Genomic DNA, 24,955 nt, shown 5'->3' with positions numbered 1-24,955 from the left:
TCTAGTGACTGTAGTAATTATGACAGGAGCAGAAGACAAATATATGGACATGTATAGACAGCATAAAACTCCATATGGGGTAGAGGACACAATCTGTAGTTGTCTTCGTGTTGTAGTTATTTTAACCAAAAGCACAGTGTTTTTCCCTAAACTTAACCAAGTGTTTTTTTTCGCCTAAACCTAAAGAAGTTGTAGTTTTGTTGCCTAAACCTAAAGAAGCCTTTTTGTTTGCGTTAAAAACGTAACGTTTCATTCAGTTTTGCATGATATAATGTGTTACTTTTAAGTATCACAACGTAGTAGGCGTAGTAGGCCCATATTGACCTACATCTATGGTGCTTAAATCGATTGATAACGCCTATTTAATGGCCTGATAAGTCGAATCAGGTGCGAAATCAAAGCGTGATAAGGTGTGATTCTGAATTTTCTTCTCTGTCACATTTAAGACAACATGGATGATAAATCCTAGAGATGCTCAAAATAAGAAAAAGTTGTAATATTAATACCTTTGGTTCCATTGCAACTGAGTAAACTCAACCTGTTGATGAGATTGTATTGCCAACTAACAAAACATTTGCTCTTCGAGATATGAGCCCTCAGATGCCAGGTTGGTGACAAAGATGCTGTTTCAATCTGTATTGATCTCCTAGCAACGCTCACATTGTAGTCTGCGGAGTTCGGCGCTGCAATCTGAACGCCGCATTACTTCCCAGTAGAAGACAGGTGGTACATAATGAGGAGGGAAAACCAGGAACACAGAACACACCCTCTCCTGAACTGCGGTGCAGAGCACAGCTATTTATTTTACTCTGTAAGTATTAGGAAGTCTGTCTGAAGACAAAAAAATATGTCATATTCATTTCAGCAGTGACACTCTTGTGATTCACTGCTGATGCATTTAGCCTTGAGAGTGTGTCACATGGAGGCTGGGCTGCTCTCAACACTGGATTTGTGAACATTAAGCTGCATACTGAGAAATGCACTCGTTTTATCTATCACAGACAACGCTACACAACTCTGTCTCCACATGATGCAATATAGTGCGCACACACACACACACACACACACACCCACACACACACACACACTGGATTCATTGTCTAAACCCCATCTGGGGACGAGGAGATCGATGCCTCAGTAATCGATACTTACCAATCAATTCCTAAATGCTACTCATTTGGTGTCGTTCCTATTAAAACGTATAAATTACACAGCTTGGCTTGAAGGCTGGACATTGCAGATCACACAGCAATTTATCTCATTATGTTTGCTCATTACCAATTATTGATGAGGGTGATAATCTCAGCGTGGATAAACATGTTAAATCAATTGTGCAATTCTGCTTCTCTCACTTTATAAAGCCTTATTTCACCTTGTGACATTATTTATGAGGAAGTTTTCTTTCTCATCTTTCCACAAGTCACCGCTCCTTCAACTCACCTGATCCAGCTCCTGTATATCTGTTTGTCATTCCATAACTTCTATTTATGGGACACTTAAATAGAACAGAGCCATCATTAACAAGGAAAACTAACAAAGGAAACTTGGCCTTTTCTTTGGGCAAATAGCTGTTATGGTGCGTGTCCTTAGGAGCATTTTTGGACACGAGGGGTCGCGCCGCCAACATTGGATGCTTGATGGGCGTTCCATTGAGTGGTGTCATGATGGATGATCGACTTCCCTAAAACATGTTATCAATAATCGGCTTTATTTCAAGCATTGGAGGGATAGGGGTGGTGTATAAATACAGGATCGTTTGCATAGCCCGATGTCCTGGTAGTGTCTACAAGGGAACCCGCAAGTCGGTGAAACTCTTGCGAGATTGGTTAAGGTTAAGCATTGACCTCGAATAGTTAAGATTAGGCATTGATCTCGAATAGTTAAGGTTAGGCATTGACCTTGAATGGTTGGGATTTGGCATTGATCTCTAATAGTTAAGGTGACGCATTGACCTTGAATGGTTAGGGTTCGGCATTGACCTTGAGTAGTTAAGGTTAGGCATTGATCTCGAATGGTTAAGGTTTGGCATTGATTTCAAATGGTTACGGTTAGGCATTGACCTTGAATAGTTAAGGTTAGGATAGGGCGTCGGACAGCGAGAGTTTTGGCAAGTTTTTGCAGATCTCATCTGGCCTTGTTGACACGACCCAATGTCATCTGCCATGGACAGAAGAAGTAAGCGGATCTTCATCATTGCACTGATGTTCTTACAGAGGTACCAGCTTCGCTGATGCCGCCATGACTACTAACCAACAAAGAAAACATACAGGCTACACCCTCTTACAATCGCGCAAACACTTCCTGACTGCACCTGATTGGACGAACGCTTTCACTCATGACCAACAAACATAGCGACTTATTTTTAAACTTTCTTAGTATATTATAGTTTGCCTACATTTTTCTGAAAACATTTGAGGCGAGAAATTAGCCATGCAGTTGCTGAATCTGTCTTCATTTTAGATCGACAACGAATAGTTTAAAACATTTTTAGGGAGTTTCCAGAGGCGGCAAGTCGCGTTGGACGCCCCTGATTTGCATAAAGTAGCCTAGACCTCAACTTTATTCAATCGCACGGCTGCTTGAATGAATGGGAAGCATGGACAGAACCTGTGGACACGTACCATGAGACTTGCTGCTTGTCTCTGACCTGCCCTTCTGCCTTCACCTTGTCACATTTTTTGCCCGTTCAGAATACCTTGAAGTTGCCAACTTTACGTCTGTAAACTGACTATTGATTTTTAAGTATAACGCCTGTAATTCAGCCTGCCCTGCCTTAGTGTCTGCACTCGGTCCTTTTCCCCGTTGCCAAGAATCTGAACCGTGACACCATGATCCTCACGCTTGTTCCGAGGTTGAGTCTAAACACCAAAGCAGGGCCGTGGCTTTGCTACGAGGGCCCTGAGACTGGAACAACTCTCCTAAACAGATTAGCTCGGCTTAGTCACTTACCTCCCTCTGTGTCCCTGCTGAAAGTTAACTTTTTCAGAATACATTTGATTTGATTTTATGATTTTATATTACTGTCTGGAGCTTCCGTGCTGTTTTATTCTCTCATTTGTATTTTGTCTCTTCCCATTTAGTCTTGTATCCTGCTCTGTACTGCTGTTTGCATGCACTGTTTTGGTCTTTTATTGCATTTTTATGTGTTTTTATTTGCTGTCTGATTTTAATCTTGTAAAGCACCTTGTAAAGCCACTTTCCGAGAGGTGTTATATTAGTGGGGTTTATTATTATCATATTTATTTTGTGATAAAGTCTTTATGGTATCAGAGGATTTATGATATTAACTACGGACAGACTTTACAAAAAAAAAATATTCTAATCACAAATTAGCTCCTTGTAAGTGAGGACTGGCCAAGATGTTCTCCCTCATCCTCGTGCCCTTGTGGGGACATTTGGTCCTCGTAATTTACTGCACACACACACGTCACATACACACAAACACACACATTTCAATCCCTGCTAAACCTATAGAAACATAAGCTCCACTGCCACCCAGTGGAAGCAGTAGGATGCTACACTCACAGGTACACCAGGAGTCCCAAGCTCTCCATCTCTGCCTCGCTCGCCCTGCAAAGAGATACATCATGATTAACTGGATGTTTGTGTGAGTGTGTTTACATATGTGCAGGTAAGGCTTCATGTGGTGTGTGTGTGTGTGTGTGTGTGTGTGTGTGCGAGGGAGAGATTGAATGTGTGCAACAACGGGTGTGTCGATTTAGGTGTGTGTGTGTGTGTATTACAGTGTGCTGGTCCGTGTCTTCATTCCATGTGTGAGTGGAGAAAAGGTCATGATTACCACTAGCAGCCAATAAGAGAAACCCAGGGAGAGATGGGATAGGAATTGGCTAGCGGTGACCTTTAACAAACCGGACTTTTTATCTCGTGTGTGGCTTTCCAAGTGCATCCCGCAGCACTGTTAACACACTGCTCTCCCTCCTCTGCTCCTCTGGGCTCTCACTCGGTTTTCCATTAGAGCACGTAAAGGGAAGCAACTGAATCAGAGCGTTCATCACATGCTTTGATTGTTCAATTTGGGGCTGATGTTCCTTTCACAACGGTAGAAGTACAACAGGGCGGCATCTACAATGTTACAGGTGTCCATGCTGGGAAAGGCCCCAGCCAGGACCGGCTCTAGCCCGCTTTCGGTGCCCTAGGCGAAATCCGGATTTGGAGCCGGTTGCAGCCGGAGGCCAATATCATTCCTCTATATTTGGCTTTCTTTTCCTCCTACTCTTTTCTCTGTTTTTTTTCTTCCATGCGCAACTGAAGGCTTGGACCTTTTCATTATGAAGAATGTGAAAATACCAGATGTCTGAATTTCTTGACATCTGTCTGTCTAGCAATCTTACTCGGGCCGCCCACCCTGGGCCCCCCAGTGCACAGCCACAGTGTGACGCTCAAGTGTGGCCGTTGCAGGGGTGAAAAGTGTATTTCATTCTTTCTTTATTTGTTAATTCGTTAACTCAATGTACCCATCGACCAGCGCCCCCCAGAAGGTGGCACTCTAGGAGACCGCTTAAATGGCCGTTGCCTTAAGCAGGCCCTGGCCCCAACCAACAACAAACAAAAAAACAATGATTACATTAGTTTGGATTGGCTTGTTACACTCACACTAGTAGAAGATCTTTGAGTCTACTTAAACATACTGCACCATGTACTGTATCCTAATCCTAATTCCCATGTATCCTAGAGGCTGATGTAAATCAGTGCAACATCGCCCCTTAAAATATGCTAGCAAATGAAAAAACATTATTGCTGAATCACTTCAGCACTTGCTGCATACATCTTAAGTTGCTGTAAAGTTAGAGACAGTTTATTTCCAACTCATTAGAAGAGAGTAACACTGGCTAACCAGCTGCATTGGTTTGTACTGTGCACCCTCTAGGAATGTAGCTACTAGTAATCTGGAGCTGGGCTGTACCTATCAATAGTCCCGTTTCCACCACAGGAACTTTGCCCCCGAACTAGGAACTTTTTGAGGAACTCATTGCGTTTCGACTGCAGGGACCAGGGTCTAAATGAAGTTCCGGGGACATTTTCTGGGGCCTTTTTACCCCCCAAAAAAGGCCCCGATCGGCTGACCAAACAGCGGTATTTGAAGAGTTGGAGGTGAAATTGGATTGCATCGGAAGCTCTGTCCAACCAGAGAGCAATGTAATGTAACACACAAGTCAATATAGCTGGAACAGGACCACAAAAATAATTGTTTAAATAAGCAAAGTGTCAAAATGTACCTACTTTGAAATCTCCTGATAAAATTAGACATTACTTGGTATAAATTATACACTCAGTGTGTACATAGATATTAGAGGATAATAGAGGTTAATTAAATAGTGATCATTTTAATTCATAGTAATAATAGAGGTTAAGTTATAAAACATAATATAGGTTAATTTATTAGTTATCAATTTAACATAGGTTAATTTATAAAAAACAAAAATACCAGAGGTTATTAATTAGTGATCAATTTAATTTATAATAATAATAGAGGTTTATTTATAAAAATAATAGAGGTTAATTAGTTAGTGATCAATTTAATTAATAATAATAACAGAGGTTAATTTATAAAAATAATAGAGGTTAATTAATTAGTGATCAATTTAATTTATAATAATAAAAGAGGTTAATTTATAAAAATAACAGAGGTTATTAATTAGTGATCAATTTAATTTATAATAATAATAGAGGTTAATTTATAAAAATAATAGAGGTTCATTAATTAGTGATCAATTTAATTTAGAATAATAATAGAGGTTAATTTATAAAATAATAGAAGTTGAATAATTAGTGATCAATTTAATTTAGAATAATAATAATAATAGAGATTAATTTATAATTGATCAATTTTATTTAGAATAAAAACAGAGGTTAATTTATAAAAATAACAGAGGTTAATTAATTTGATTAATTTAATTTATAACTTATAAAATCAACCATTAAGCACTAAAAAAGGTTTTAATTCCAGTGACCGATTCCACCTGTTGACTCTGTTCTCTGAGATCACTCCTTGTGGTCTCATCAGCTGGTCAGTCTGCTTTCCCAAGGCTTCACCCACATTGGGTTAACACCACAAATAATTGCAGTTTAGTAATTTAAATAAATGTTTTAATACAGGAATTGTGTGGCTGAACTATTAACTGTGCATATAACTTTCTAGTAGAAGTGAAAGTAAAGAAAAAGTACAGTACCTGGCATCCTTTAGAGCCGGTCTCTCCTCTCTCCCCCTAAAAATACACGCATCATTAGAACATATCCAACCTACAGTCATTTCAGCTTTTTTGTTTTGACACTGACATCCCAATAACAGCACGCTGCTTGAGGAGTTATTGAAGAAAAATAGCATCACTGTCCTGTTGACAACATACGTAGTGAACAGAAAACAAAGCGCAGCATGTTAGACCGACTGATCCGGATTAGGACGGTTATATTTATGAGCCTGGGCGTTCTGCTTTTGAAGTGTGAAGGACAACCTTTAGCACCATTAAAATTAATCATGTCATCTAAGCTCAAAATGAATAATACATAAACAAGCATGTATCATGTTAAGCTGTCAACATCTGCAGTACAACATGTAAATGTACTCCTGACAGCCAGAACTATAAATCATTCATAAAGTGTCGCCTCTGTTGCATTTTGGTAGACTTCATTAAGTCAGAACAAAACACATTCAGGTCGTTTATTTTAATTGGTTCATATATGTTTGTTATATGAATTGACACTCACCATGTGACCTTTGAACCCCGGCATCCCCATGGCACCCGGCAGCCCCGGAAAACCAGATTCCCCTGTGGTGCCCTGTAGAGGTGAGAGATTATTGATGTTTGGAAATCAATGATTGGCATTCAAGAGAAGACAAGGATCATAATTCTGAGCTATTTTCCTCAAACTGGCCATTTATCTCACACTAGATGGAAAACAGTTGTAACCATTATGTCTTTGTTTGAAATCCAACAAGGGAGCAGATAAAAGGAAATATAAAACTTGAGCAGCAGGTGTGTGTGTGTTTGTGTTTGTGTGACTGTCTATTCGATCCCTCGTGACAACTTCCCATCCGGCTGCAGTGAAAGAAAATGTTCCTAGCCAGTAATCAAGGCTGGTTAAATACGGGGTGTAAAGATGTTTGAGTGAAAACTTTTCAAGCTCTCTTTTACTCATGACTCATTACTCGCTTCCAAAAAGCTTAAATAACATATGCGTCGAAGGATGGCACCTTCAGAATAACCATGGTTACCTGTAATTAAGTAGAACAACAGAGGCTGACTCAGATTCTTTATTTAAAACCACAATGGTTGACATTTATGGGCGTAATTGCTCAAAAACATGTCACTGAACAAACATAAAAAGTGTAGCTGTCACTCCAAAAGAGAAATAAGAAACTGGCTGAGAGGATGAGAGGAGGCGGATGGAGAATGAGGTTGGTTTTAGAAAAGAGAAAAGGCAAAAGCTGTTGCCCTGATCGCACCCTGATCCCTCAGGATTTAGTAGTGCCCTCACTAATCCGACCGCCATGTTGAATTTCCAAACGCTCACTTCTATGCGGCCGTCAGTATAGACTAACTGGGACTGGGGCGTGAATGTGCAAATAGTGTACATGCTTTTGTCAAGGGAAGGATAAGGGATAGACAATCGTAGCAGAGAACATGTATGGAGAGTCAATCTGTACAGCAGTGTGGGAGACAGCTACTTTAGAGAGAGAGGAAAAGACAACCTAAACTGCTTCCTTCACATTAAAGGTGCTCAATTGTAAATGCAGAGCATGTGATTGAGGAACTGCCTCTACGTGGCTCTCAACATGGCGCAACGACTCCGTCGGTTGGGATGACGTTATCAAAGAACGTATATTGATATGAAGTGAAATTGAATTGTTCGTTCCATTGCAACACCAGCCCCCAGCAACAAAGCTTCGCTTCCACCATTTTGGACTGAAAGCGTCTATCGGACGCCAGTTAAACGTCAAGAGCCGAGAGCAACATCATTTCTATTCTATTGTCATATATTTAATGTCTCTACCGAAATGGCCTGTATTGAACTATAAAAATATTATAAATATGCACACTATTATAACTATTTACTTACTTACTTGTTTATTAATTAAACTTTTTTGCGCGGCCGCTTCCCAGAGGAGCATTAAGTTATTGATGGACATAAATGGAAGATGGAAAAATCCAGCACGCAGATTTTGAGAGCAATCTCAAACTTCTTCATGTCAAGGAGACAAAATGGAGTCCAACCGACCACAGACCATGGGTGTATAAGAGGTTGAGTCCTGTGCTTTTGCCCTGCGTGTTAGTAAATAGCCTACAGCTACATTAAATTCTGTTTACGTCATGCTACTAGCACTACTAGCTACTGGCCGATAGCCGGTTGTTTGTGAACAGAGACGTTAATACATCCACCACGGTACAGGCTTACAGCATACAGCCCATGGGTGTATTATAAGATAATAAAAGTGATGAATTACAGCAAATATATCCATTATTACAGCCGCATACAGCTAGCAGGAAGCTGGCAGAACCGGATATGTCATGTGCGGTGCAGTCCCGTGGGTCTGATGATGCACATTCATTATGCCGAAGAATATAACTCTGGATTCAGCTATTAGTGAATTTTAAAACATTTAGGACAAAATTATTTGAATGAGGGCTATTTAAGTGTTCCTACTGGGAAGTTGATTTATCAAAAAAAAAAAAAAAAACTCTCATGCCAATGGACTCATTGGCGTTTTCAGTCCAAAATGGCAGCAGACACATTGGTCTAAAAGCAATCATCTAGCAATTGGCAGGACGTAAATGCCTGTAATTATCTAATTGTAAGAATAAATCAAATTGGCATTGCAGAAAAAAGATACGGAGGCAGACAGATTGACAAAAAAAAAAAAAAAAAAATAGAGGAGGATGCAGTGTTGGAAAGCAGTGAAGACAGAGGTTAAAGGAAACAATGTAATCTGGTAGATAATCCGCGGCTCCACTCACCTTCTGGCCTGGTGGACCAAGAGGACCAGTGAACCCCGGATCTCCACACTTCCCCTAAAAAAAACACACAAACCATATTTATCTGACAATACTGGGGGCCTTCTGTTGATTACACTCATGACTAAATCTCATCCTTAACAAAGCGTAGGGTTGTATTTTAACCATCACGACTACCAGCAGCACAGCATTCACAAACGGGTTGTCTGCGTGGCATATAAATCACAGTGTGTGGTGATTAATCACTCTACTCTCAGCCAGTCACACTACTTCTCTCTTCCCTGTTAAACAGCTGTGCCAATCACGCGAGGTATGACAGCAGTGCGTCATGGAAACGGCTCAATGGATTTAGAAGAGAGACGGCTTTTCTAAGTACAAAAATTACACCGCTGTGTCGATTCAGACGGGGAGGATCTGAAGGGGTCACATGCAAATTCCTAGCTGAACAAATACTGTGCTGCCAAAAGCCGGATTTACGTTGGTGGAGTCTGGTTGTGTCGTGTTTTCTGAGTACATTTTAACTAAATTATGCACACAATCGTTGTGATGTCCAGTTAGTGAGTCTGTAGTAGGTTACAATGAAACCATTACAATAACTGAGAAAAATCGGAGCAATATATTATTATATTCATATTGTTGGATATTATCATTGACACTTGTAAGCACTCTACGGAAGCCCTGAGAGGCAAGTAAGAAACAAAGATTGTGGTGATCCATTTTCTAAATCGGATCTAAATTGTTTTCTCTCCTGTGTTTATGACTCAAGAAACAGGTGAGCAAAAGGTTTTGCCAGGATAATCTTTCTAAGTTCCTGAATTTTTTTTCCATCTCTGAAACAGTTGGGGAAAAAAGTGTTTGTTGTTGTCATTACGGCCACAAGAAGCTGAAGTACCTACCCTACCCCGTGTTCTAAATATGACTAAAACCATTCATGTTTTACCCTAACGGCAGATTACTGCAGATTAAAATACATTTCTAGTAAAAAAAAAAAAAAGACATAACAGTAATGTTACGTAACTTGCCAACACACAATATAGAGTGCAGAAATTCAAACTCACCTGGAAGAAAACATGAATGCTTTTAGTCCTATTTATTAAACGGCTTTGTTGAATACTCAATTCTGATTGGTCAATTACAGCATTCTATGGTTTGTTATTTCTTTATAACAGACCGTTTCTATGTATAACAGACCGTTGCTACCTGCGCAGTTCTGATCTCGGACTCTGGAGGACCATTTTTGTGTCAAATTATTGATTTCTTAAGTAAGTAGCTGTGTAATAAGCGGGATAATGTACAGCTAGTGGGTCATTGTTGTGAAATAAACCCGCGGTAACTTGAGGTACATTATCAATTACTTAGAACATAGGGTAGTGGTGCACTTCAGCCTGTGGTGAGCGAAACCCACACACACATTTTCCCCTGCCAATTTTTTTTCCACCTGTTTACACGGAAGAAAAAAAAGAAAAATAAACTTAGGTTTTCCCAGGATCATCTTTCTATTTTTCTCTTGTTCTTAAGTCATGAGGAGAGAAAACAATTTAGAACAGACTTAGAAAATGGATCATCATAATTTTTTGTTCTTACTTTGCCTCTCATGGCTTCCGTACATTGCAGTAGAAGTATAAAGTAGCATAAAAAGGTAGTACAAGTACCTGGAGATTGTACTTAACAACAGCACTTGAGTACTTTCTACCAACGTTTTTGTACTGATAGACTTAAGTTACATCAATGTTACAGGCTTGTGTTGTGGCTCTACTTGTGTTACGTTATTTCATGTCACAGATAAATATTTCCGTGGTTTTTATCACAGATTTAAACTCTTGCCACACTTGCTGGAAAGAAAGCCATGAGGAGTGCAGATGTCCCTGTACTGTGGTGTTTGTGTGTAGGAGTTAAACAGAACTGTGTGACTAATGTGTCCACTGTCTAAGAAAGACTCAGGTAAACCAGGACCATACCAATCAGCTGTGTGCACAACTACAGTGGTTTGTGTAGTTATTTTGCCGCAGCCTGATGTTGGTTATGCATGATTTAATCAAGGTAACCGCGGTGTGTAATAGTGCTGTTCTCTTCATATGTTGTGTGTGTTCCATCTGCAATTATCTGCTACAGATGGAACGCAGCCTTCTGTGGGGATTTAATCAGCTGACAGGGAAGTTCCCATACAGGTGTAAGGGGTGTGTATAATTAGCAGTGTTTATTTATGTGTTGTGTTTATCTATTTATGTGACTGACTGATTAAATCACCAAATGATCAGGTGCCATTTGGCTGGTCCTCTTTCTCAGCACATGTTCACCTTCACATGCATGGAAACGCATCATTCACTCACTCTCCTTCCATCTTTGTGTCTTGCACGCTGTGCCGAGTATACAAATTCCAAAGGGATGGCAAATGTGCATTTCAAGGTCAGAGAAATATGAAAATGCCCCCATGTGCTAGTCTTTCTGATTTTACAGATAAAGGTTAGTTAACTTGTCATTTCTGCAGCTTTTTGTGGCTGCAGGTCAGGATATCACAGTCTCAGTTGCCTCTCGCAAATCCCCCAACTTTACCAAAGTGCAATAAAAAAATCAGTGGAGTTCCCCCAAAGAACGTATATTGCTAAAAAAGTGAAAGCGAATTGATCGTTCCATTGCAATATCAGCGCCCAGCAGCAGAGCGGCGCTTCTGCCATTTTGGACTGAAAGCGACTACTGGATGCCAGTAAAACGTCCACCTACAAAGTGCCATACAAAAGTGAAACAAAATGATTTCTATTCTGTTGTCATACCTTGTCTCAAACTTTTTCATGTCAAGGATCCAAAATGGAATCCAATAGACCACAGACCATAGATGTATAAGAGGTTGTGTCCTGTGCTTTTGCCCTGTGTGTTAGTAAATAGCCTACAACTCCATTAAATTCTGTTTATGTTGTGCTTCTAGCACTACTAGTTACTGGCCGATAGCCGGTTGTTTGGGAGCAGAGACGTTAATACATCCACCACGATACAGGCTTACAGTTTACAGCCCCTGGGTGTATTATAAGATCATTAAAGTAATGCATTACAGCCAATATATCCATTATTACAGTCGCATACAGCTAGCAGGAAGCTGGCAGAACCGGATATGTCATATGAGCGTGCAGGGCGGTGCAGTCCCGTGGGTCTGATGCACGTTCATTATGACGAGGAAAATAACTCTGGATTCAGCTAGTAGTTCATTTTATAACACAATTTAAATGAGGGCTATTTAAGTGTTCGTACTGGGAAGTTGATTTACCTAAAAAAAAAATGATCCTCTGATTTATAGATGTCTCTTTATACATCCATGAGAATGGAATCATTGGTGTTTTCAGTCCAAAATGGCGGCAGCGCTACCACAGCGCCATCTAGCTGCAAAAGAGTTTCACCTCTTTGCTTCTACACTCTTTGGTACCCCCTTCAATCTGTAACGAGCCCCCTAATTGAGAAAAATATGTTAAAAGCTCACTTTGCATAAATGTCTAAGGGGAGTAAAACTTTTTCTCTGAAGGAGAGAAATGCAAGTGAGCACACACCGACAGTCCAAATATGAACCGTCCTTGGCAGAACAGCGTTTATCACATATTCAGAAACACCTACAATTTGATTCCAAAACAAGTTGCCTCCCTCTCAGCAAAATGCATTTTTCTCTCCGGGCACATCAAGAAGAACAGGGAGGGAGGGTACAGCATTAGAAGAGGCTGAGAATAGCCCAGCGGCTGGGGAGCAGCAGGCCATTAGCATAATAACTAATTATAACGTTCAACGCACAGACCTTGGGACCATCTCGGCCGATCTCTCCGGGCGGCCCCGGGGGCCCCTGGATTCCCTGGGTTCCCTGGACGGAGAGAGAGAGAGAGAGAGATATTGGGGGAGAGAGAAGGAAGAGGAGAGGGGGGGGAGGGGAGGGGAGGGAAGGGCCAAGAGAGGAAGGGAATGAGAGGGAGAGAGAGAGAGAATGAGATGAAAGAGACAGGCGCAGTGCTTTGGGCTGAATATGACAGAGTGCGTGACGGCTTAGTCAGGAGGTACTGAGGGAGAAATGAGATGGCTCAGGTCCACACACACACACACACACACACACACACACACACACACACGTTCACTACAAACTCATGCACGTCCACACTTTCACGCCTTGCGCGCGCAAACACACGCCGGTTTGCATATTCAACAAAGCATTCTGCTGTATCAAGAGCCCGGCTCGATCTCCCCACATGCCGTCATCAGAGAGACACACACACAAATGAATCTACTGTCCAGTAATCGGATTGACTGTAGGGGACAAACAGGTAATATGAGCCTCTTTTCAATAAAGAGCCCAGTCATAAAAAATATGGATACTCATCATAAATGTAATGTTATTGCACAATAGGTATATTTCTTGATTTGGGTCCTAGAATGCTCCTAATATGAATACCAATCAATCTAAATTTAATATCCAAAAATATTGGTTACTATAATGCCATGGAGTAGCGTATGCACATCCCAATATCAACATTTTTACTCCCAACTCATCAAATACCGATGCTTGGTCAGTATATGCTTTAATTTATGACACTCTAGGTACTCCTCTAGCGTCAGTTTTGGATGTGTCAGTCTCCGCTCGTTACATGTATAGTGTCTTTTCAAAAACAACTTCCATGTTCACGGGAAATGTACAGATTCCGCTTGTTACATGCATACAGTGTCTTTTCAAAATAAACGTCCGTGTTCACAGGAAACGTACGGTTTCAGCTTGTTACATGCAGAGTTGCTAAACATAGTGTCTTTTCAAAATAAACTTCCAATATAGGTTTACTCGGTTAGGTTTAGGAAAGTCAACGTTGACTTATTTTACTGTACTTTTGTTACATAACTTACGTACTTGACTAACGCCACATAGGTAACGAATAGGGCTGTCAAAGTTAACGCAATAATAGCATGTTAACACAAATTAGTTTTAACTCATTTCTTAGTTTGGGTTCAGTTTTAAAGCTAGAGTGAAGATACTGGCATCATATGAAACAAGAAAACCTGAGGAATCCATTGTTACCAACCATGTCAAACTAGTATGACGCTAAAGAGGCTAAATAACACTACAAACGTAAATGCAGTACCTGTGAGGGTTTCTGGACAATATTTGTTATTGTTTTGTGTTGGTAATTGATTTCCAATAATACATATATACATACATTTGCATAAAGCAAGCATATTTGCGCCATGTTGATAAGAGTATTAAATACTTGACAAATCTCCCTTTAAGGTACATTTGGTACAGAGCAAAAAAAAATTGTGATTAATTTGCGATTAAATATTTTAATCGATTGACAGCCCTAGTAACAAACGTATTTATTTGAACCCAAACCACAATATTTTCCAAAGCCTAACCGAGTAAACCTATTTTACATAAGTTAACAAAACTATGGTCAAAAAATTCAACATTGACTTGGTTTCACATAACCATATTTGTTTGACCCAACCATCCACCACGACCTCCTCCCTAAGTGGATTTCCCCGCTCTTTATACTACATCAGTTGCTCTGACTGTCTAATAATGACATGGATGGGTTTACATTGGAGTTAGTTGAAAGCTTGGTGTGAATCAGGTATCAGTATATAGACCTTCTTGGTCTCATGTTGAGGATTACATATTTTGGAATCATTTCTTCAGTGTGTGGGAGCCTATTTTCTTGACATTGTTCGGATTATGACACTGTTTCACAAAGAAACGAAAGGTTTCAAAGCTTAAGGGTTTGAATGATTCGTGTTGACATTTGCGTCTGAACATTTGAAGCCCTTTCAGTTTGCCAAAGTATCAGATGTTAACACAATCCAATAGTAGATTTGATGGTTTGCTGCGGAAACACACTGATTGTGTACAATAAAGGAAAATGAAATACACCACTTCAAGCCATTAAAAAAAACAGAACAATTTAATGTGTATTGATTAATAAGGAGCCAAACCAGGACTGTGCTCATTCCAAATGCCAAATTTGATTGATGTTGCCTGGGTCAACTGACAATTAGTTTGACATCTATGTTTAGTTATTTTATGTGGTTGCCTAGATACAAGGGGTGGCTCATTCTTCTTCTTCTTCCTCCTTCTGACTCTATATATGTGTGTGTGTGTGTGTGTGTGTGTGTGTGTGTGTGTGTGTGTGTGTGTGTGTGTGTGTGTGTGTGTGTGTGTGTGTGTGTGTGTGTCAGATAAGTCAGAGACCCACTGCAGGCATAACGTCATAGCAGTTCCACTGACAGGAATAGAAAGAGGGGGATGCAGCTTGTGGTTGTGGACCTTTTTTTAACCAAGGCTTTATGTGCCATAGAGAGCCAATTGCAGTCTAAGAAAAAACACATTTCAATTGATTGAATCTCTATTTAATCCATTTAAGTTCCATATTGATGTTGGATCCAGATACAGACAATATACTGAATCATTTTCTGTTTTATATGTTAATCCATGACCATCCACCAATTCATCTAAACAGGTTTCCACAATGCAAATATGTCCCTTGAAGTGTATTTAATGCCTTTCCATTCAGTGTACTAACTCTTCATTCATCTATCTGCACAGTCTCACTTTGGCCACAAGAGAGAGGCAGAGCTACTGACATGCTTCCCAATGCTTGCCATGGAGGTCTGCGTATTCACAATGCTCTGCTGTAATTGCATCTGTCCGTGTGTAATCTTGTTTACCAGAGGGGGGTGCCCTGACTTGTGTGTACGACCGTAAACCCGCACACACTCGTCCGACTTTGGCTCTAAATTAACAGCCACTCAGCGCCTTAATGGCATTGCTAAGTAAATCAAATGGACTCATACGGTGCATGGGCTGAATTAATGATCTCATTATGAGCCCACTGCTGAGACGGTAATGTGAATTGTAGTCTAGGAGACAAGAGCGCATTGCTCAAAGACAAATGGGGAAACAGGTGGACCCTGTTACTCCTCACTTGTAGGTTACAATTGGGGAATATGCTTTAAAATGTGTGGATCCCATAAAGATTAAATGTGGCCAAGTATGGACTGGAAGAAGGATCAGTGTCATAATCCCTCATGGCAAAGCCATGTGGGCTGTCTGTAGGGCCAAAATGTCCTTCCTCCACAGCCAATTGGGACAATAGTCAATAGCCTTTAATTGTTCAATATTTTTTCGGGCAGGGGACTTTTTTCCTGACTACTCCCAATTTGCCAAATGCCAAATTCCCCATGTACTGCAGTCCATGTCATTGCTAACTCTACTGTTGGCTGGGGAGGGTGCTGAGAAACGACCTTCCAGCAAAGAGCTTCACCGTGTAGAAAGTATAGGCCTCAGTCTGCTTCCAACAAACTGGTTGGTAGGATGTCTGCCCATGTCTAATGGCAAAGGTGTTTATAGTACGGCTGTCAAAGTTAATGTGAAAATAACACGTTAACGCAAATTCTTTTTAACGCCATTAACGCATTTTAACATTTTTAGGTTATAGCGGGCTCAGTTTGAAAGCTAGAATGAATATACTGGTATCAATGGAAACTAGAAAAACCTAAGGAATCCATCGGTACCTACCATGTCATACTAGCTTGTCGCAAAAGAGGCTAAATAACGCTCCACAAATTTTGGCGAGGAAAAAGTGGCATGGCCATTTTCAAAGGGGTCCCTTGACCTCTGACCTCAAGATATGTTTATAAAAATGGGTTCTGTGGGTACCCACGAGTCTCCTCTTTACAGACATGCCCACTTTATGATAGTCATATGCAGTTTGGGGCAAGTCATAGTCAAGTCAGCACACTGACACACTAACAGCTGTTGTTGTCTGTTGGGCTGCAGTTTGCCATGTTATGATTTGAGCATATTTTGTATGCTAAATGCAGTACCTGTGAGGGTTTCCGGACAATATTTGTCATTGTTTTGTGTTGTTAGATGATTTCCAATACTAAATATATGCATATATTTGCATAAAGCAGCATATTTGTCCACTCCCATGTTGATAAGAGTATTAAATACCTGACAAATCTCCCTTTAAGATACATTTTGAACAGATAAAAAACGATTAATTGCATTTACTTATTTTAATGAATTGACAGCCCTAGTTTATAGCTGTTATGAATGGTCACATGTCTTTTTAGTCTTAACGAAAGAATTGTGAAAATGGAGGTAATGGCAAACACTTTCTGACAGAAGGTGTTCATTCAGTTGTACACACAAAATGTGATGGAAGTAGTTGTGTGAAATAATTTAAATAGAGAGGGTTGAAAGAGAAGTTCAACTCGTGCCTGATTTGCACACCTTTGCATACCTGGCCAATTGCTGCGTTAAGTAGGCATGATTGTCTGAATCAGATTCCGTTTCGGACGGTCAGAGCAACAGACGTATTATAAAGAGCAAGTTTGCGTAAGGCGGGTTGACATGTACGGGTCCAGCAAACACAGGACTTTCAAACTTATTTTAAACCAAACCACGATCTTTTCCTAAGCCTAACCAAATACTTTTGTTGCATAAGTAAATCTCAAAACTAAGTAAACCTATGTTGGAAGATTATTTTGAAAAGAGACTGTACGCATGTTACGAGTGCAAACTGACAAGCTGTCCCTGACACATCCAAAACTGACACTATCGGGGTACCTAGAGCGTCATAGTTTGAAGCATAGGGCCACTGACCAAGTGTCAGTATTTGTCGGAGGGGTGAGAATTGTGTTGCCCGACAAACTGTAGCAACTTGGGATGTGACTCCTGCAGCAGTTGTGTTTGCCTAAAACAACTGAGGTACCAACACCGGTAATCATTCCTTAATCATTTCAGCGTGTTGAAGACAACTGAAAGAGGCATGAAGTTATACCAACCAGTGTTCCGTTGAGTCCAGGTGGTCCTCGTGGCCCAGGCGAGCCTCCTTCTCCCTAAAACACAGAACACAGAAAATAAACAGCTGATGGGAATGATTTTAATTAATCTACGATTCTGACAAGTTAGGTCATACTTTACCTGAGGTCCCTTTAGGCCCGCTTCGCCAGGAGTCCCCGGATCACCCTGTGGACGACACGGTGACGGCTTGACAAGATTACATGATGTCAAGTCAAGTTTTCTTCCAAGTTGATGTATTTTATCTTTAATCTGAACTTTTAAATGCACTGTAATATGTTGTAAAATGCTTCAACATGCAACATTTGTCATTCAAATGCAAACATGATATACATATACAATATGTAAACATCCAGTTGTCTCTGTGACCATGTGTGTTCAAGTCCATTCATATAGCTATGATTTCCATCTCACCCAAGGTCCACCTACTCAATTGTTCTGCACACAGCCTTCATGATCATGTTTGCTCGGTTGCCATGGAAGTGTACTGTAGATGTTCAGACTTTCCATTATTCTGAGCTCTTTCTGGTCTTAAAGTTTGGCCTTAAAGTTGAGCTTGGCAGCTAATTCTTTATCTCGGAAACAGCAGTTGACAAAACAATCTCACCTCAAGGTTCACTTAACCTGCTACAACATGGTGCGATATGGTTGAAAGCTCCAGAACAAACGAGTATGGACCTTGAATAGAGATTGCTTTGTAAACTGCTGTTACTGAGGTAAAGAATAAGCTGTCATCCTCTGAATAGTCTTTTCCAACTGCAGCTGTTTTCAGTGAAAAATCCCTGATAAAGCCGCCGTACACTACCTGTCCAGCAGCAAACAGCAGACAGACACAGTTAGAGACTAGCTGGTGAACATAATGGAGCATTTAGCCACTAAAGAGACAGATATTTCCTTCAGGAGCTGGTGGACCCCAAAACCAAGAAACAGGAGGGTGAATATTGGACTTGTTGGCCATTATATACGCCACGTGGCCAGAAACATGGCTCCATATGAGTGCTAATGATGCTCTGTATCTGCTGGATGTGTGAATAAGCAACTGTTTGCTAACACATTCAGCACATCAACGTTAATGTAACGTTTAGAACAGGTGGCAAAAAAGGAAGCCAATGCAAAAATGCCTTAAACCTGCATTCTTTCTAACAGCCAGCAGGGGGCGACTCCTCTGGTTGCAAAAAGAAGTGTGATTGTATAGAAGTCTATGAGAAAATGAGCCTACTTCTCACTTGATTTATTACCTCAGTAAACATTGTAAACATGAGTTTATGGTCTCAATCGCTAGTTTCAAGTCTTCTTCAATACAGCATGATGTTCATTTAGTAAATTCTGGTCCCATTTAGAGACAAATAGACCATAAAGCAGGGGATGCTTTAGGACGTGGCTACCTTGTGATTAACAGGTCGCTACCTCGGCGTTAGGAGTTGTCCGTGTTTTTGGATTAGAACTTTAACCCTTTCAGAGTGTGCTTTCAGTTCATCAAAGTTAATTGTAACATTTTGGTCGCCTAAAAATGTCTTATTCAGCGTTCGGTTGTACTTCGGTTGTCTTATTCAGCGTTCGGTTGTACTCCGCCCTCTTGTGTCACTTCTGGTTGCAAAAAACCAAGACGGCGACAGACAAAATGCCTAACACAAGGCTCCAAAACAGTAGTCCACAAACCAATGGGTGACGTCAGGGTGACTACGTCCACTTCTTACAGTCTATAGTTTAGAACTTGTTGCACTGCCCCCACGTGGCCAGAGGATCAATTAATGTCAGTTTAAGGTCTATTGTCCTCCAGTTACCATTGTTTAACCAAAGGATTGATATGCACATGCCTCATTTCAAGACATGCTTTTAGAGGTTACACACTTCTGAAGGTAACTGAGTGGGCTGTAAAACAAGGCTGGTAGACAGACAAGGCACTGTCTGCATGCAATCAAACAGTGTGGCGTTGTGTGGCAGTGCTGTTTTTTGTGCTTTCTGCTGCAGGGTACAATTGATGCAAAGCAAGTTCCACAATATAATCATTTATTTGAAATTTTAACCAAAAAGTGTCTGTATTGCATGTGATTTTTATTGATAAATCCTCCTTTTTTTGCAATATCTATAAACATTTTTTTCCCCCAAATCTCTAGTGTTTCTATTAATTTCCTTCTTTTCAAATTCAAAATGCTCCTCAAACAGATTGATGGAAATATCCAATTATATGCAGCAATATAAGAGAAGTAATATTTTTGTGTCTTGGCAAGTAGATCCCCACAACTTGGAAACTGTCTTGTAAACACAAGAGATGGTACTGATATAAGTCCATTAAGTAAATATGAATAGGGGTCACATTAAGCGATGTCCTGTCATTTAATGCATCCTGTAACAGATGTCAGACTATGATCTAGGAATGGTTAAAGGCTTTGGAAAAGTGGCTCTGTTGAAGACTCCCTGCCTGTCATGCAAATACAAACGGATCATATACTGGAGGATCAAAGTGTTTTGGATTCAGACTATGTGAACCTGCACTGATGATTCCACTACAGATAAGCGTGTAGTGTGTGTGTGTGATAAAGTAAACTAAGTGTAATCCTCTGGGTTTAAATGAGTCTGATAGATCCGGATATCAGTGGGTGTCTGACATGGTGGCTTTACTTCAGTAACAACATCAGGGCTTTTTTCTCTTACATCAAGAAGACTTCCTGTGTACTCTGTGTGTTTTGTAAAAGATGTCACATTTCAATGTCAGAACAGCCAACTCTAATTTAATCCAAACGGTCCGTCAGATCGAGGAGGAAGGTGATGTGGAATTAATATCAGATTTCAGTGTGGATTCACTGGGATTAAAAGTAAACTATCAACACTGATTCTGTGTCTCCAGGTGACACTTGAAATATGAGATGCATCGTTTTGTTTTTTTATTTCTGACGGAGACGTGAGCACCGATCAGGGTGATAACAAATAATTCACAAACACATTAGAGTGAAGCGGGCCCTGCATCGCAACATCCGTCTTACTCTAATCCATCTGTCATCAGCATACCCGCAAGTGTGTGGATTGATGAGGATATATGATCTGTCTGTAGCAGATCCCGGATATCGAGGCACTGTAGAAGTCTAAAAGAATTCACACAACAGAACTCAACCAAGCCCAATTTAGCATTTAGTCCAATATGTTGTAACGTCAGTCTAACAAGCTGTACATACTTCTCATTCTTTGCTGCTTATGAGTGTCTTCAGTTCCAGTTTCTAGTAAAGATCAATTCAGCACACCATTGTTAGATGTGGCTAAGATTGCTACCATGTTATTTATTGAACTGGAAACAAGCTTACTATATAAAGTGGCACGGGAAAAGTCCTGGTATTTTGCACAGATAAAGATCAGGCTACACTAATATTATTAGTATTATAATAATTTGTAGAATTCCAGTGGTGGCTGCGTAGGTTTATTTGTGACTCGTGTTATCCAAACATTCCAGTAACGCCAGAGTGTTGTAACTATACAATCTATAATCTATAATCTAATCTATACAGTATGTGTTGGTGTTTAGCCTTTCAAAAACATTTCACTGTGCTAAAAACCTATTTGCTTCAGGTCTCTGCAGACTGAGTCGAGCATGTCGTCCACAGCGGGCCTCTACAGGCCTTTGTTTTAACGCCACTAATTTCTTTAACACACAATTAATTCGATCTTTCGGAGGTTGTAGCGGGCTCAGTTTTAAAGCTAGAGTGAAGATGCTATTAAAACCTGAGGAATCCATCGGTATCAACCGTGTCATAGTAGCTTGTCGAGAAGGAGGTAAAATAACGCTCCAAACCTGCGCAAAATTTTGGTGGGGAAAAACTGGCATGGCCATTTTCAAAGGTGTCCCTTGACCTCTGACTTCAAGATTGGTGAACCCACGAGTCTCCCCTTTACAGGCATACAGGCCCTACTTTATGATAATCACATGCAGTTTGGGGCAAGTCATAGTCAAGTCAGCACACTGACATGTTATGATTTGAGCATATGTTTTTTTATGCTAAATGCAGTACCTTTTAAGAGTTTCTGGACAATATTTGTCATTGTTTTGTGGTGTTAATTGATTTCTAATAATATATACATACATACATTTGCATTTAGCATATTTGCCCACTCCCATCTCCCTTTAAGTACATTTTGAACAGAGAAAAAATGTGCGATTCATTTTGCAATTAATCACGGTTAACTATGGCAAATCATGCGATTAATTACGATTAAAGACATTAATTGATTGACAGCCCTACTACATACATGTAAGCAGCATTGTTTGCCTGTGTGTGTGATAATCAAATGAACTGAAATGAACTGAAGTGAAATGAACATGGAGACAGTTTAATACAGCCTCTGTTACAAGGCCATAACAAATGGGACAACGCAGTAAAGTAAAATTATTTACAGTCATAAATGCTGCATTAACACTTTTGTTTCCCAGCGGTCCATGTAAACATCAGCCTGATTAGGAAGGGTGGGTTTGGTTTTGGGACGCAGTGGGGAGCTGCTCTGCACGCAATGCCGCCCGCCTACTACTGTGGACCCATGAGGGTCTGCGCAACATGTAAACATGGGTGTCCACTGTATTTTGTACAACGTGTGCAACCTACGTCCAGACATAGTGGGTGTCTGGATATCAGCTGTGTAATTAGAAAGGACAAGAAAAACAGGCCCCCTGGTTTGTGTGTGTATATATAAGTTTGTGCAGATCTGTGTGTGTGCTTTGCTTTCCACACTGCCTCCTATAAAGTGCGAGTGTGTGGTTAGGGGGTGCGACAGTGATGAGTTAACCAGGCTGACTCTCACAGATGCAGGACGTAAAAGTGTGAACATTAAGAGCACATAAACATGGCATAACATCCAACAGTTATGTTGTTGACATTTTAAATTGACTTTGACGTTTAAAATGGTCGTACAGCCCCTTTAATATGATGGCGTTTCCAGTGGTCTTCAACAGTTATGATAAATGTGTTTTTTAAAACAAACATCACAGGATATTCAGATACGTCTTTGCAGTGTAGGCGCTCATTGCCAATGCTGGAATAGCAACTTTTCCTGCAGGATATTCCACAGTTGAATCAGGCTTTCACCAAAAAGGCACGCCAAAAATAAACTACCTACTCCAGATTTAATCAAGCCTGACTGCTCATTGCCCATGTGCAGACACAAAGGCTAAGGGCAGCTTTGCCCATCCTACGCGTCCTAGTGTAGTGTGTGGGCAGTGAGTTTACTAGCGCAGAGCACTGCGTAAAAGCTGCAATGAATCCGGGCTCTCTTGTATTTATGTCCTGATTACACTTTCCTTCAAATCTTTATGGGACCATTTAAAAGCGTATTGCTTGTTACATCTACAGAATGCTGAGTTAACGGGAATGATGTGTTGTGAGCAGTCTCTGCATTCATCAGCAGCTATTACACTGAGCACTCTGTGAATGATGCTCTAATTCATTACAGAGTCGTGTTTTAGCTTCAATATCAAATTACTGAACACTTCAACAATTGACAGATATCACATATTAACATTGTAAAATTACTTCATGCAGCATTCTGCAATATATATAAATATATATAATCAGTGTTAACTCACCGGGGCGCCTTGATCTCCAGCAGCACCACTGACTCCCCTCACTCCCTGAGGACACAACAGACATGTCAGTACCTTTCACAAGATAGCATTAGTCTTACAGTGACTGATCATTTATTCACATATTCCTGTGTAAGACGACCGAACTGAATACAGGATAAGATACGAAGAATACACATGTAAAATATGGTGAACCTTCAGTACATGTACTTATATAATTCAGCATGTTCTGAGCCATTCTGGCGTGTGAAAGAATAAATTTTTACTGCACATACATTTACTTATTTGCACTCATACAGTGTATTATTGTGTATACTTGCACTCTCATATGTATTAATTCAAATATATATATTATGCATTTTATATATACAGTATATAAAATGCATAATGAGGCAGAAATGCATACAAAATTGTAAAAAGAATTGTTCATAAATACATAAGTAAATACATACATTTAAAAATAAATGAATAAATAATAAATGCAAAAAAATTAATTAATAAAAAATAAATGCAGAATTTGAAAAAAAAAAAAAAAATTAATGAAAATAAATACATAAATAAAGAAAAAGGAAAATAAAGAAAAAGCGTGTATAAATAAGGGAATTAATAGAATGTCACATTTTATCAATTCATTAATGGCAACATTTATTTTTTATATTATTTTTGCTACATTTAATGTAAGTTATTTAGATCTATCTTTATATCTAGTATATCTAATCTAAAGAAAAGTCAGCCAGGTGCAATGAGAGAACATAATTGTTAATCTGATTATTTAGCATTAACAACATTGAAATATGTACAACAATTGTCTACAGGCACCGGGTCAGTAAAGATCATGTGGGGGGCATTTTTAACCTGGGATAGGCTGCATGACAAAACATCTGAACTCAAGGTACACTTAATAGCTTTTTTTTTTAAGCTAGTAAGTGGAGTCTGCAGTCTTTAATTGTGTGCATTGTTCAACAGAAATAGACTCATTTGAATTTAAAGCAAAATGCAACATTTTCCTTACTATTGTTAAAGGCAGTGGTTTTAACAAAAGAGTACAATTTGCAATAAAATATACCTCTGTAGTGGATTGCGGTGGTTTAGATTCATGCACATTAGTGTGCTGCTTCTGCTCGTTTCCCTGTAAAAGTGTATTCTTGTGTAATGTGTACGTACACAAGACGTAGTCATTAATCTGTGCTACTTGCATCTAAGGGAATAGTTTGGATATGGCCTCGTGTGAGTTTATCTGAGGTAGTGATACTGACGCACGAACACCAGACGAGTCCTGTGGTCAGAGAATTTACATTGAGGCGGGAGCTTGTTAAAACAAAAACGAACAGCAGCAAACAAACACACTACACAAGCCACAACACTACATGCAAATAAAGTTTTAACCGCCCGCAAGACATCAAAATCCACTGTTTGGTTTCCCTCTCAGACCTCTCTATACCGTTTAACTGCGTGTGTTGGATGTATTACGACGTAAGCGGTATGTGAACGTGTTCCAGTGTGTACCGCGGTAACACACTGCCACTGGCAATGAACATGTGAAACAAGCTGTAAAATATATTCTGGTACTGCAAGCCCTTCATTTGTTAAGATACATGCATA

The 24,955-nt window shown here is 39.9% G+C and overlaps 1 protein-coding gene across 1 annotated transcript in view; it reads right to left on the bottom strand.

The window, feature by feature from the left end:
• Nucleotides 1–24,955, bottom strand: part of LOC141759771 (uncharacterized) — a 66,881-nt gene that overhangs the window by 16,555 nt on the left and 25,371 nt on the right. The window contains exons 18-25 of the mRNA XM_074622102.1: nucleotides 23,357–23,401; nucleotides 17,914–17,958; nucleotides 17,775–17,828; nucleotides 12,748–12,810; nucleotides 8,976–9,029; nucleotides 6,727–6,798; nucleotides 6,192–6,227; nucleotides 3,526–3,570 (exon numbers count right to left, since the gene is read on the bottom strand). Of these exons, the coding sequence (XP_074478203.1) occupies nucleotides 3,526–3,570; nucleotides 6,192–6,227; nucleotides 6,727–6,798; nucleotides 8,976–9,029; nucleotides 12,748–12,810; nucleotides 17,775–17,828; nucleotides 17,914–17,958; nucleotides 23,357–23,401 (414 nt within the window). The remainder of the gene's footprint in view (nucleotides 1–3,525; nucleotides 3,571–6,191; nucleotides 6,228–6,726; nucleotides 6,799–8,975; nucleotides 9,030–12,747; nucleotides 12,811–17,774; nucleotides 17,829–17,913; nucleotides 17,959–23,356; nucleotides 23,402–24,955) is intronic.

The sequence above is a fragment of the Sebastes fasciatus genome, chromosome 21 (assembly GCF_043250625.1).
Source record: "Sebastes fasciatus isolate fSebFas1 chromosome 21, fSebFas1.pri, whole genome shotgun sequence".
Lineage (NCBI taxonomy): Eukaryota > Metazoa > Chordata > Actinopteri > Perciformes > Sebastidae > Sebastes > Sebastes fasciatus.
This window is presented reverse-complemented; position numbering and strand designations above follow the sequence as displayed.